This window comes from Hippocampus bargibanti, linkage group LG01 (assembly GCF_051943395.1).
Source record: "Hippocampus bargibanti isolate YZ-2025 linkage group LG01, ASM5194339v1, whole genome shotgun sequence".
Taxonomy (NCBI): Eukaryota; Metazoa; Chordata; class Actinopteri; order Syngnathiformes; family Syngnathidae; genus Hippocampus; species Hippocampus bargibanti.
The window spans coordinates 33,205,573-33,217,997 of record NC_142734.1 but is presented as its reverse complement, the minus strand read 5'-3'; the positions used below and the strand labels follow the sequence as shown (position 1 = coordinate 33,217,997).

The 12,425-nt window shown below is 39.2% G+C and overlaps 1 protein-coding gene across 1 annotated transcript in view; it reads right to left on the bottom strand.

Annotated features, from left to right (window-relative positions):
* Positions 1-1,668: 1,668 nt before the first annotated feature.
* Positions 1,669-12,425, bottom strand: part of cfap74 (cilia and flagella associated protein 74) — a 34,272-nt gene continuing 23,515 nt past the window's right edge. Inside the window, exons 24-39 of the mRNA XM_089011955.1 lie at positions 11,517-11,690; positions 10,749-10,882; positions 10,426-10,675; positions 9,351-9,476; positions 9,147-9,268; positions 8,157-8,291; positions 7,368-7,480; positions 7,234-7,289; positions 6,845-6,964; positions 6,568-6,723; positions 6,309-6,447; positions 5,364-5,518; positions 3,579-3,711; positions 2,434-2,552; positions 2,197-2,331; positions 1,669-1,988 (exon numbers count right to left, since the gene is read on the bottom strand). Of these exons, the coding sequence (XP_088868081.1) occupies positions 1,884-1,988; positions 2,197-2,331; positions 2,434-2,552; positions 3,579-3,711; positions 5,364-5,518; positions 6,309-6,447; positions 6,568-6,723; positions 6,845-6,964; positions 7,234-7,289; positions 7,368-7,480; positions 8,157-8,291; positions 9,147-9,268; positions 9,351-9,476; positions 10,426-10,675; positions 10,749-10,882; positions 11,517-11,690 (2,172 nt within the window). The 3' untranslated portion in view covers positions 1,669-1,883. The remainder of the gene's footprint in view (positions 1,989-2,196; positions 2,332-2,433; positions 2,553-3,578; positions 3,712-5,363; positions 5,519-6,308; positions 6,448-6,567; positions 6,724-6,844; positions 6,965-7,233; positions 7,290-7,367; positions 7,481-8,156; positions 8,292-9,146; positions 9,269-9,350; positions 9,477-10,425; positions 10,676-10,748; positions 10,883-11,516; positions 11,691-12,425) is intronic.

Sequence of the window (12,425 nt, the reverse complement as noted above, 5' to 3'; positions counted from 1 at the left end):
CCAGAAAATGCATAAGATGGCGCCCAAGCTCTGTTGGAAATGGGCTGATTTGTCTGCTGGGAATTTGTTAATATACTGTAAGTGATGAGCACAGCTTTGAGGTTGTATTGAGTCAAATGAAATGCATAAAACCCCACAGTGTGGTTTCGTTGTTTGCTTCAATGCACAATTTACTTTGTTGATATTTTAAGAAAGTGGATCTTTTACACATGCACGTGAAAAAAAGTATGAAGAAAAATCAACTGCATTAAGAGCAAGTGTTTTTTTATATACATGCACATATTTTGTCCATATTTAAAATTGTATTTTTGTCATGCATCTGATTAGGTCATGACTGAACCCTCAGTAGCTCTGATGAAAAATAGCATCCCCCACTCGCATTAAATTGCTCATTCCTGACAGAGAGTATAGGTACCAGCATACCAGTCAGAGTCAGTCAATTGAATCATCACTCAGAATTAGCGATAAAGATTAGAAAAAGTGGCAAAATAACGGCAATATTTATCTAATGCAATGTAGCACATGCTTCACAAAAGCCAATGAGGCTAAGCTCATAATGACCTTGCTTTTTATAGGATGGTAGCAGTGCAATAATCTGATTTAGAATAATCTCCTACAATCTGTGATAAATGCTTACTGCATGTATCTGAGAAGAGGAGAGAGAGTGAGAGAGAGAGAGAGAGAGAGAGAGAGAGAGAGAGCAAGAGAGAAGGAGAGAGAGAGAGAGAGAGAGAGAGAGGTCAGTGGACTACATTGAGCCATTACTGACATCTACTGTTCACATGTAAAAATCATGTTCTCGTTTTGTAGTAAACAAAGGCTTTCATTGGGGCTCCAGACTATTCAGGTTTTTGTTTGGGAACTACCCGCTCGTGATAAATTAATTATGAACTATGCAATCATCTTTATTGGTGTGAATGGCTTCCAACCAGTTCAGGGTGTCCCCCGCCTACTGCCTGAAAATGGCTGGGATAGGCTCCAGCACACCCGCGGATTAGAAAATAAATGAACGTATGGCTAATAATAATAGTAACACGGTATGTTTCCTGTTTCGAAGTTGTTTGGAAAGAAGTACCGTGTTTTCCGGTGTACAAGGCGCACCGGAGTATAAGGCGCACCCCCAATGAATAGTGTATTGTCAAACGTTTTACATACATACATAAGGAGCACCGGACTACAAGGCGTACATTTTATTAATAAATACAATTTTATCCAAACATAATATATAAATAGAAGGCACAGCACATTATAAGCGGCTACAGTAGAGGCTGGGGTTACGCACTTCTTCTTCTACAGGGGGAAATGGAGTCGGTGGGTGCTGACAATAATTGTGAGACCTGTTGCGGCTCAATATTACTTCACATATATCTGCATATAAGGTGCAGGGTAATCTTTTCAAGAAAATTAAGGCTTTTGGGTGCGCTTTATACACCGGAAAATACGGTATTCAACAGCCACTTCATTAGGTACGCTTACGCGACATCTTTTCCTATGGGCTTTCCCCTTCACAGCGAATCAGTGTCCTCCATCTTCAGAGGTTTGATTCGCATGTTTGTTTTGGCCAAGCTTTTACGTCGGGTGCCCTTCCTGACACAACCCTCTGTATTTATCCGGGCTAGGTACACTTACACGGCATGATTACCGATATACACAAAAGAGCAGTTTCAACAAGATGATAATACACAGTTTCTGTTTTAATGTTTATTTTGGTTGTCGTCTGCAATTGTGGAGGCTACCACAATATTACATTGTTATTTATTTTTCTTAATTTCAATATTATCTACATGAGTTGGGCAAATATTATGGTTTACAATTCATCTGGCCTTCGCCTCGTTGTCAAAAACAGCACTTATTTTTCAAAAAAGAATCCATGAAAAAAGGAATCAGTCGACATGAGTGGAGACCAAAGCCATGAGGGTGACGTTGTACACCTTCGTTTCATCACCTTTTAATGTGAGAGGCACACACACCTGCATCACTTCATTGGGCTGAAATAGAAATCATTTCTCTCATTGCTACAAAGTTTCACCAGGTTTGCAGAAGATATTTGGAATTGTGTTAAAGTGAGTTCAAGACTGGATATTTGCTCTTTAAAAAATGTATCCTTTTGTAGGTGCCATCCCTACCTTCCCTGCTTAATTTTTAATTTTTATTTTTTAGTTAGGCAACTCTGAAGCAAAACAAAATGCTCCTCACCTTGTGTCCACTCTGCGGGATCCATGTGAGCTTGATGGTGCGCCTGGTACCTGCTTCCACGTTGCCTTTGCTGGGCTCCACATTGAAGCCCTTTTGCTGCAGAGATGCTATGTTGTCCCAGCTAAATTCATTCCCCTGAATGGGTTGGTCCAAACAAACGAACAGAGATGAAACTGTAAGCACATTTTTAAAACACAAGTCTTCTTTGTTTGAAAGCTCCATATTTGCCTCGAGCACCTTCTTACTGGGGCGAATGCAGCCGACTTGCATCTCTCCCACGGCAGGTCTGATGGTCCCCATCCTGTAGCTGGCTCGCAGGGTGACCAGCACTTGGATTACCATCTCATCTGACTGTCCTGGTGGGAAAGCGTATAAAATAAAAATATTAACTCAATTAATTAGGTTCATTCAAGTGAATGGGAGTAAGCCTGCCTTTCAAAAAAGTCACACCTTCCTCATACGCAGACATGACAACAAAAACTTGAGTTGTAACATACAATTATTTATCAATCAAGAACCGTTGCAGTACAGGGTGAATTAAATAATTTTAAATTCATTGATCACTTTGTTAATGTTGATGACCGCTGGTTAGCTCTAACAATCTCTCCCCAAAGAACAATAGTAATAATAATAATACATATTTCATTTTAAGCGCCTTTCAAAGCTCTCAAGGACACTTTACAGTCACAGACAAGCATAGGTACATGTAGTTGCTATTTTTGTTTGTTTGTTTATTCTTTCAAAACTGTTGTTTTTTATTTTATTTTTTAATCAGGTTATTGTCAAGATACCAGGAAAAAATATTGAGATATGAAATGTTGGACTTTTTGCATTGTCCTTTTAAATGTTAATACAAAAGAAATACACTCTTCTTCAAATTAGCCCATAGATCATGGTGTCAAAGTCAAGGCCCGGGGGCCCAAATCTGGCCTGCCACATCATTTTATTCCACCCGCAAAAGCAAATCAAACTTGTGACATTCCATGATGCTTGCTAAAGTCTGAACCAGCATTTCAAATTGTCCCATGTAAACCACAATAACAGTCATTATTTTTTAATTCAAATTTGAAAACTAGTTCTTTATTAATTTGTTGTGCGCTCTAGATGTAATATATGGTGGTAATTAAACATTCTGATGGCTTCCCCAAATTCATAACGACTCCTGAGAGGAAATCGTAACACACAACGTGGCCCGCGGCAAAAAATGAGTTTCACACCTTTGTCATAGGTGAACAAACCATACACCACTGCCGAAGATCAGTATAACTTCCGGATTACCTAACTAGATTTTATCCAAACTGAGCCCTCTGGAGTTCACATCCCTTGAACAAATTCCATGATCGAGAAATTTGGGCCAAAGATGAAGGCAGAAGATGATGTACCTGCAAGTTGAGCCTGACTGGTTATTAGTGGAGGAAGAAGGGATTCAATCGGAACTGTCAGCGGCTCCCCTCCAAGCAGATACATATTGTGCGACGATGCCGCACCTCTCAGATCCAGCACACACAATTTACTCTAGCACACAGAAACACAACCACCTTGATTTGATGCAAGCAGGACGGTCAAAATGCAAGCGTTCTCAAACTGGGGCGTAGAAGAACCACATGGATCCAAAAGACAAAGCTTTTTTAAAACAGTGCGTAACCATATCTGGGGACCGGTGTACCAATAATACATAGTTTTCTTCCCGATGCTAAAAGATGACTAAAAGTGAAAGTCTGATCTTTGATGTAAATTTATCATCCCAGCATTCATCAATTTATCAATGAATCACCACTCGCATTAAATTGCTCATACACGCATACAGAATTTCCAGCTATTGACGGCGGATAAGGATTTCAACAAACTGTTTTGTGGCGACCCTGCTATTCCGAAGAATAGGGACATTGAATAGCAAAAATCAGTTATGCAAGTACCATGTATTAAGGTATCGGGTATGAAAAAAAAGAGCAATTAAATGTGAATGTGAACTCATCCACTGCCATTTCCGAACATATTCGGGAATTAAAAATATTAAGTGGAGTGAGTATAGTTTTGCTTTTTTGATTGTTGCTGTGCTAATGACCATTTTGTGTTTGGGAGCCTTTTACTGAGCGAGTTGCTTGTTCTTCTGTAGCCACAAGGGGACATACATCTTCTTGTGCCCGTCCCAAGCCCGGATAAATACAGAGGGTTGTGTCAGGAAGGGCATCAGAGGTAAAAGCTTGGCCAAAACAAACATGCAAATCAAACCTCTAAAGATGGAGGACACTGATTAGCTCTGGCGACCCCTTGAAGGCAAAAGGCGGAAGGAAAAGAAGAAGAAGTGGAGCGCCATTCCAGAATTCCATCGGGTTTTGTTTGTTTTTCTTTCCCCCCGGGTCAGGTGCTGATAAAGCGCTGGTCAGACCTCTGACAATGTTTTCCCTTTTGTACAGCCGTCCCGATTTCAAATGCATTAGCCTTTTGTACAGCCGCCCAGATTTCAAGCCCAGATAACTCCAGACCCATATAACTTAGGAATTAACTCTTTTTTTCTGATGAAAGAAGACAGTCTAAGGCAGGGGTGTCAAAGTCATTTTTTGCCGCGGGCCACATTGTAGTTATGGTTTCCTCTCGAGGGCCGTCATGAATTTGGGGAACCCATTAGAATGTTTAAATCCCTTCAAATATTACATATAGAGCACACAGCAAATTAATGAATAACTCGTTTTCAAATCTGAAGTCAAGAATAATGACTTTTATTGTGATTGACATCCAAAAATGTGAAAATTTGGCTCAGATTTTAGCAATCATCATGGAATTTAACAAGTTTGATTTGCTTTCGCGGGCCTAAAAAATGATGTGGCGGGCCGGATTTGGCCCGCGGGCCTTGACTTTGACACCTTAGACTCTAAGGTTTCTTACGCTGCATTGAATGCTTATGTAGTCCTAAAACTCAATATTCTGTCAGTTATGCAATTTGAGTTAAAATGACAAATACCCTGGCACAAGCGTGGATACATTTTTGCACATCGTGTGGCAGTGAATGAGTTAAGCAGGTTCCAAAAATGCGCAATTACTGCACTCGGATAAGAAAATACAAAGTCACTAACCTAGTATGAACTATTAAAAAATATGCTAAATATGGGAGTTATTTTTTTTTTTTTTTGTTTCAAGCTGGCGAAAAGTGCGTTGCTTTTACAGACCTTATTGACAAGTTCAATGATGAGTTGATCAGAATAGTTGGCGGAAGGGTGATCAGGATGAAACGTGACAACGACGTCCTGGCTTTGTCTTGCGGCAATGCTTCCCTCCACAGGCAGAACACTGAAAACACTCAGCCCATTGTAGTTCTGAGTCCCTGCACATGACACATGTTCAGTGGATATTTATATCAACTTCTACTTCCGCTTGTTTGACTGATACCTAGGGTCGATTGTAAAACACATCAATCATGATTCTCAGGTCAGCCGTATTTCCAACGAATTTGTAGTTCATCAAAAGTAATTTAAGATCGATGTCGAGTGAGTATTCCAGTTTGCATCCACAAAGCCAGTCCTATTCAAATGCCATGTTTTCGTTCCATCTTTTGTACGGCTTCTCACTTAATTTTATTGTTATTTTTTTGAGAGAAGTAAAACTAAATTTATCGAACTGAGATTAAATTGAGTTGCACAAGTGATCACATCCTATTACGACTGTGTCAGTGGTTGCCTTCAGAATTCAGCAATAATGCAAAACTCAGCACATAAGTACTTGCACCGCCATTTAAAGCTTTTGATTAACCCCAAATAAAGTTCAGCAAAGTTCAGCTATTCTAGTAGACTATTTGATTAAGTTTCTTTTCTGACTCCTACAGTGGGGTAGAAAAACAAGATTTCGTCAGCCATCAAAGGCTTTTTTGTCCCATTTAAAAAGATGCCAGCAACTTGTCAAAAAAATATTCACAGAAATAATTTACTTCCAAATTATGGCGGAAATTTAGCATATGGTCACTAACAAAGGTTAATAATTATTTTTCAAGTAGGACACGTTATATGTCACATTGAATAATGAAATAAGTTTCAAAATAACGTACCTTGTTCTCATTTTTTGTTAGATCACCAAATCATGGCATTTAAACAAGGGCGCTTCAATCACCACCAACTTACCCACCACAGGTTGGATTTTGGAATCTGTGTAACCACCCAAGAGCAGTGCCACCCTCTCATCAGCACCCTTCGTCTTAGAAGGTGAGACGCTGTACAGCATGGCCTTGAAACCCACTGCAACAGCCGACCTGTTCTGGAGCTACAGGCAACGTAAGACTTGTCATAACAACAAACACAAAACCTGACAGGTAGCGTATTCTATGATCGAGACACTTTAATGCAAATTGTAATGTGCACCAACAAAATATGACAGTTTTACCTTCAGGACATATGAGGTGCTCTCCTTTTCCACCACGTAACCAAAGTCCAGGAGACCCCCGGAGTGGGAGGAGGTGATGGCAGGTACCACTCCCTCACCACGCAGAGTCACAGCAAGGGTCATCTTTTGACAACGTACCTCTAAAGTCTCGCAGTACTAACAATCAGAGGACCTGGTTAGATTTGGCTTAAAATATGACAACTGTGCTCGATTCATACGTCAATAACTGTGCAAAGGAATCACACAGCAATGAATATTTCAGATTTAAAGACGGCACCTTTTTTTCCAATGTCGGACAGAAGGCCAACACGAGAGTGTGTTGCTCTCCGGGTCCTACACCTCTGAGAGAGTTCAGAAGTGAAAATGGTCCATATATATCCAACAACGATGACTTCATCTTGTTAACAAGCACAAAAAGGTTGTGGTATGTTAGTATTTGATTTGAGTCCCAATGGCAGAAGGTATTAAAGAGTGAAGATATTATTGAAAATGTGCATATTTAGCCATTAGGCAGCATTAAAAATAAAGAAAGCGGTGGACATCTTATCATATGATTACAGGTTAAAGGTTATCAATATTGATGCATGAAAGGGTCATATACTGTAATATACAGTGGACATCAATGAAATTCTGGTAAATATTCATTATTTTATGGTGTAATAATACCTCTAATGATTCTTCCGATATGTTTTTGACGGAAAATCTTTTCGTCACTCTCTCTCCTAAAAAATCAAAGATGTCAAAATGGAGAAAATTAAAAGCACAAGTGGACGAAATACGTCGGAAAAGACTGTACTCGCCTACTGCCACCTGCTGGAAATCCAAGACATAATTTCTGATATTGCTGGACACCACCACTAGAGGGGGCTGTATAACAGGACATTGAAGCTTCAAGTAGACTGTATTGAGAGGACTGTGGACAGATTTGATGAGAACGTTAAACCTCGTTACCACAAATGTGAAACAAAATTAAGTCTTCAATTATTTTCATAAAGATGATTTTGGATGTTATATGTATCAAGGATCTCGTTTTAGGGGCTTCAGGAATCTTTTACCGTTATAGTAGTGCATTTTTTTTCCCAGAGGACCCACCCCCAACATCAATTCAACATAACTACCATTTTAACCCTGAATGCTATGATATTTTTTTATTGTGTCAAACGTTTCAAAGTACATATCCATGACTTGTTTAATAGAAAGAGCTGAACATAATTTAACTGAATCAAGTACATTATTTATCCATCGTCCTGAGCTAACATGCGCAGCTTTCACTAACAGTAAGGCTGAAAACAGACTGGAGCTACTGTAGTTAAAAAAAAAAACAAACGAAATTCTGATCTTTGCTACATTCGCAAGCATTTGGCAGACAGTGACGTATGGCCTCCTATGACTCTCCTGCTAGTTTTAAGTGACTTTTTTTGACAACTTTGGTAACCATAGGCTTTAGTTTCAAGTGTGGTTTGGACATGCCTTCATCTTAGCCTTACCTCTACACCAGAGGTGGCCAAGTCAATGAGCAGTTCCGAATGTTTCAACATTACTTGGAAAGTGCCTGCCAACGGGATAAAACATACGTATCCAAAATTTACCTCCATGTTGGCTGGGCTTGCATGTCTTCCTCAGGAGGATCACCGTCTGACACAAAACAAGGGATAGTGTACTCGCTGTAGCGCGAGGTGAAGGAGTGTAGCAGAGATGCCCTCGCCTCCTCAAACCTTTGACCTCTAGGAACAAAATGCGGCACAATTAATTGAAAATAAAGTATTCAAGATGATACAGACTCATAATAAGCTACCATTCATGAATTAGAGCCAGTTTAGCCTCTCAAATTGTCGGGCCTCGAAAATATTTTGACAACGGGACCAAGTTGTCGATTTCATATTATTTTAAGTACTGTACTGTATTTGGATGAAATTCCTTTGAGTGGCCTGTTCGGAGGTGTTTTGCCAGGTTTTCACTGAAAACTTCCTGCTTGTCTGCGAGTCGTGCTGCCTCCAGTTTTGTCTTCGGGAAGTGAATTACAACAAGAGAAAAGTAATATATACCCAGAAGTGTAAAAACAAAAATTAGATTTTTTTTTGAATCAATTTATCGATAACAAGAATGAAGGGATACTAATTGGAGAACAAAAGGAATGCCTTAATTTCCAAAGTATACCACATCAGTTAAACTTGGGAGATAGTGTGCTAGCATGGCTATCAGTATATGGCTGACACTACAACAAACTTGCTATTGGTTATTGATGATTGAGTTTACAAGATGAATTGTGGGGTGAAAGTGTGATACACCCACAAATGATGGGATCATACACAATAAGTAAGTCAGTAAGTTTTAACACAACTTAGTTAATTTGTATTGTAAATAAAAGAAGACCACAAAAGTGCCTTGCCTGTTACTTTTTCATTTCAGAATGTAACATGAAAAAATGCAGTGGATCGACTCCTGTACTGTGTTAAAAACAAACAAACCTTGGAGTATAATGTTGTTGAATCTTTTGATTTTAATCGGTACTGTTAATTGGGGTAAGCCTCCCCGACCCAACTTGCAACATATTTCACAAAGTGTACGAGGCCTCTTACCCCGCCTCTATGTTGTCAGGTGGTGGTGTCTCAACTGGCGTTGCGGTTTTGGAGGAGAAATCCGACAGTTTACTGTTCTTTGATAATTTCTTCCCTTTACTGGGCTCTGTCTCCTTTTTAGCCTTGTGAAACATCAGTCATGTAAGTATCATTATTGACATGAAGTGTAAACGATATCAGATGATGGGTGGATGGAAGCTGCACCTCCTCTTCAAGGAGTTTTTTTGAGTCCTCCTTGGTCTTCTTGGCTTTATGAAGGAGACGCAGGGCCTCTTCTTTGATATCCCGGTCTTCCAATTTAGGATTAAATGTGACCAGGACCAAACATCTCTGAAGTGCAGCAACAAAGCCAGAACGTCAATCACGTGATTGTTTTAAGAAAACGTTCACAAATATCTTCAAGAAAGAAAAACATTCAACTATATGAAGAAATAATAGCAAAACTGTCCCACAACTTTACTGAGTGATAATATGATCTTTAAACTGAGGCAAAATCAAATAACAGAAGAATGATCTTTTCCTTTCGGCTTTTCCCTTCAAGGGGTCGCCACAGCGAATTAGTGTCCTCCCTCTTCAGGTTTGATTCGCATGTAACAGAAGAATGATACAAAATCGAAATGTATACTTTATGCTGAATCTACATGTATTTTCAACATCCATTTGCAACATTGTGTGTCTTCTTTAGTGATCTGAGATCCTCAACCCCTGAACGTTAAGTCCTGCGACCACCCTTCAAACATGTTTTCGCTTACGTAAAATAAAAAATAAAGACTTTCACTTCCGTCAATATTCCAGCAGAGGGAGTAATCACACCAATGGCGAAACATGGCCAGGGAATTAACATCTGATAGGTGTTTAACTGTACTAAATTGAGCCTCAGATGAAAGATCACTTAGCTATATATTATTTATATTAGATTTTATTTATATTCAAAGTATATGCAATGTAAATTTCTCCATTGTGAGACTAATCAAGGTTAATCCAATCCTATACTGTATTACATAATTTCGATGTTGTCACAACATGCGGTAAATTATGGGGTGGACACACTAAAATAGGTATTTATTCTTGACTGGACTGAGTTTGCAGTATGATATACTATACTGTACATATTAATAGCACTCTTAGGAGGATGTTAAATTTCTGTGAGTACGTTTAAAAAAACAAAAATACAAGATTCGAAAATGAAACGCAGAAGCAGACGTAGAAAATACGTCAATGAATTGCTTGTTAAAGGTCAGCCTGAATTTGGAAGATGTCCTCCTCCTCCTCCTCTCACCTTCCCCGGCAGCAGTCGTCCTGCAGCTGGAGTGATTTTGATGCTGGAGTCTTGAGGTGGAGTGAAGGAAAACAGTCGGGCCCCAACAGAGGGACGTTGTTTGGACTGGTTTCGGATGGTTTGGTTATAGGTGAGGTAAATGAGAGCAGTGGAGTGGTCGCCAACTGCCGTGGGTCCAAACTGCACCAGGGAATGGGAGAGCGCCAATGTCGGGCAGACACCCATGGCACGGCAAGCCAGGGGAAAAACTCTTCAGACAAAATTGAATGTCTATAACTTATGTTTCCTTAAAGTGACAATACAAGAGAGGGCTGGAAATTTACCTATTAATTCCAGATTTGCAGCTGAGATTAAAACGGTACTCTTTTGCTTTGTTAGCGCTGAAAATGACATCAATCTCCAGTGTTTCTTGTGGTAGAAGAGTGCCAAAGCCATCGTTAGGTTGCACGTCGACAAACTGTGGTGAGCAAAAAAATACAGTATACATAATTACCTAAATGTTACAATAAGCAAAGGGTATATCACAATATTTATTTTGTCTTACTATTTATTCGTGATGTGAAATAAAATTCACCCTTCCTGGTTTCTGTGTACTTTATATATTTATCACATATGGAAGTTTTAGTTCATCAAACCAATTTTAATATCATGGAAATATAAAATACGATTTCTAAATCCCAATTTAATTTGATAAACCACACAAAAAATCCACAAAGTAACTGTGACAATTTTTTCGGAAAGTTCCAATTCAGATGCAAAACCTTAGAATGAGTGGTGAATTAAGAAATTAATTAAATTAATTAAATCTGCCAAAATGAAGTCGGTGACAAAGGTCAACAAACAAACAAACATGCCAAAGAAATTTAAGAAAAAAAATCTATCAGTCAGGAAAAGGTTACAAAGCCATTTCCAAGACTTTGACGCTTCTGAAAACCACTCTTAGAGCCATGATCCACAAATAGATAAAACCGTGGAAATTGGGGAGCATTTCCAAGAGTGGTCGTCCAGCTAAAATGAAAATTTTGTTTGAATTGACAATTTTCCAGAGCATCTCGTAACTCCGGAACTAGTTTGCACATCACTCTGCTCACCTCTGGAAGACCAACAAAACCGAACTCTTGAGGGAGCAGCGACATGTTGGTCAGTCGTACGCTGCTTTTGACTGACTGGTAAATCGAACAATAGCCAAAGTCCACCTCGCTCTGGCCAAACTTCAAGTCGGACGATGTCACAATTGCCTGGACTGTGTAAATGACAGGCTGCACCTGAAAAAAAAAACATTTTTTTTTTTTTAATTCAGATGCAAACGGCAATCTCCAATGAAGATAATACTTGTCATTGTGAACAAAACAACTGAAACAAGAGCCAGACAATCTCTTTTCCTTCTTTTTTGTACCCCAAATTTGCTAGCTTCCTGCAATGAACTTATGCAGTTTTATACTCGGAACGTTCAAGCTAAATGTGTTTGTATCCCTTAAAATGGTGAGGCGTTGTTTGGGCCACACGAAAAAAAAACTGCTTCCCTTATCATTGAGAGAGAGAGAGAGATAAACATACATTCCATACAAAATATAGCACTGAGGCAACTTACGAACAAATTCACCTTACGAACGACCGCTCGGAACGTGTCTAGTTCGTAAGGTGGGGAGCGTCTGTAGCGGGCCCTGCATCCTTGCTCAGCACCTATTACGTTATTATAGTTGTCCATGTTAAGTGCTTTGTAACAGCTTTACAGCTGTTGTTGAAGCGCTATATAAATCAATATGTAATGTGTTGTATTGTGTTTTATTAGTTTTGATGAGAACGGAGAGCGCCTTGCATAAAAACATACATCAAATGCTATTCCAATAAATACAGTAAAGTCTCGTTATATCGATATTCAAGGGAGTCTGAAAAAAAATCGATATAACCGGGACTATCGATATATCTGACCCTGTTTGCATGTAATTTTCTCCGTGCGTGCATAGAAATAGTATCGATATAACCGGGACTATCGATAT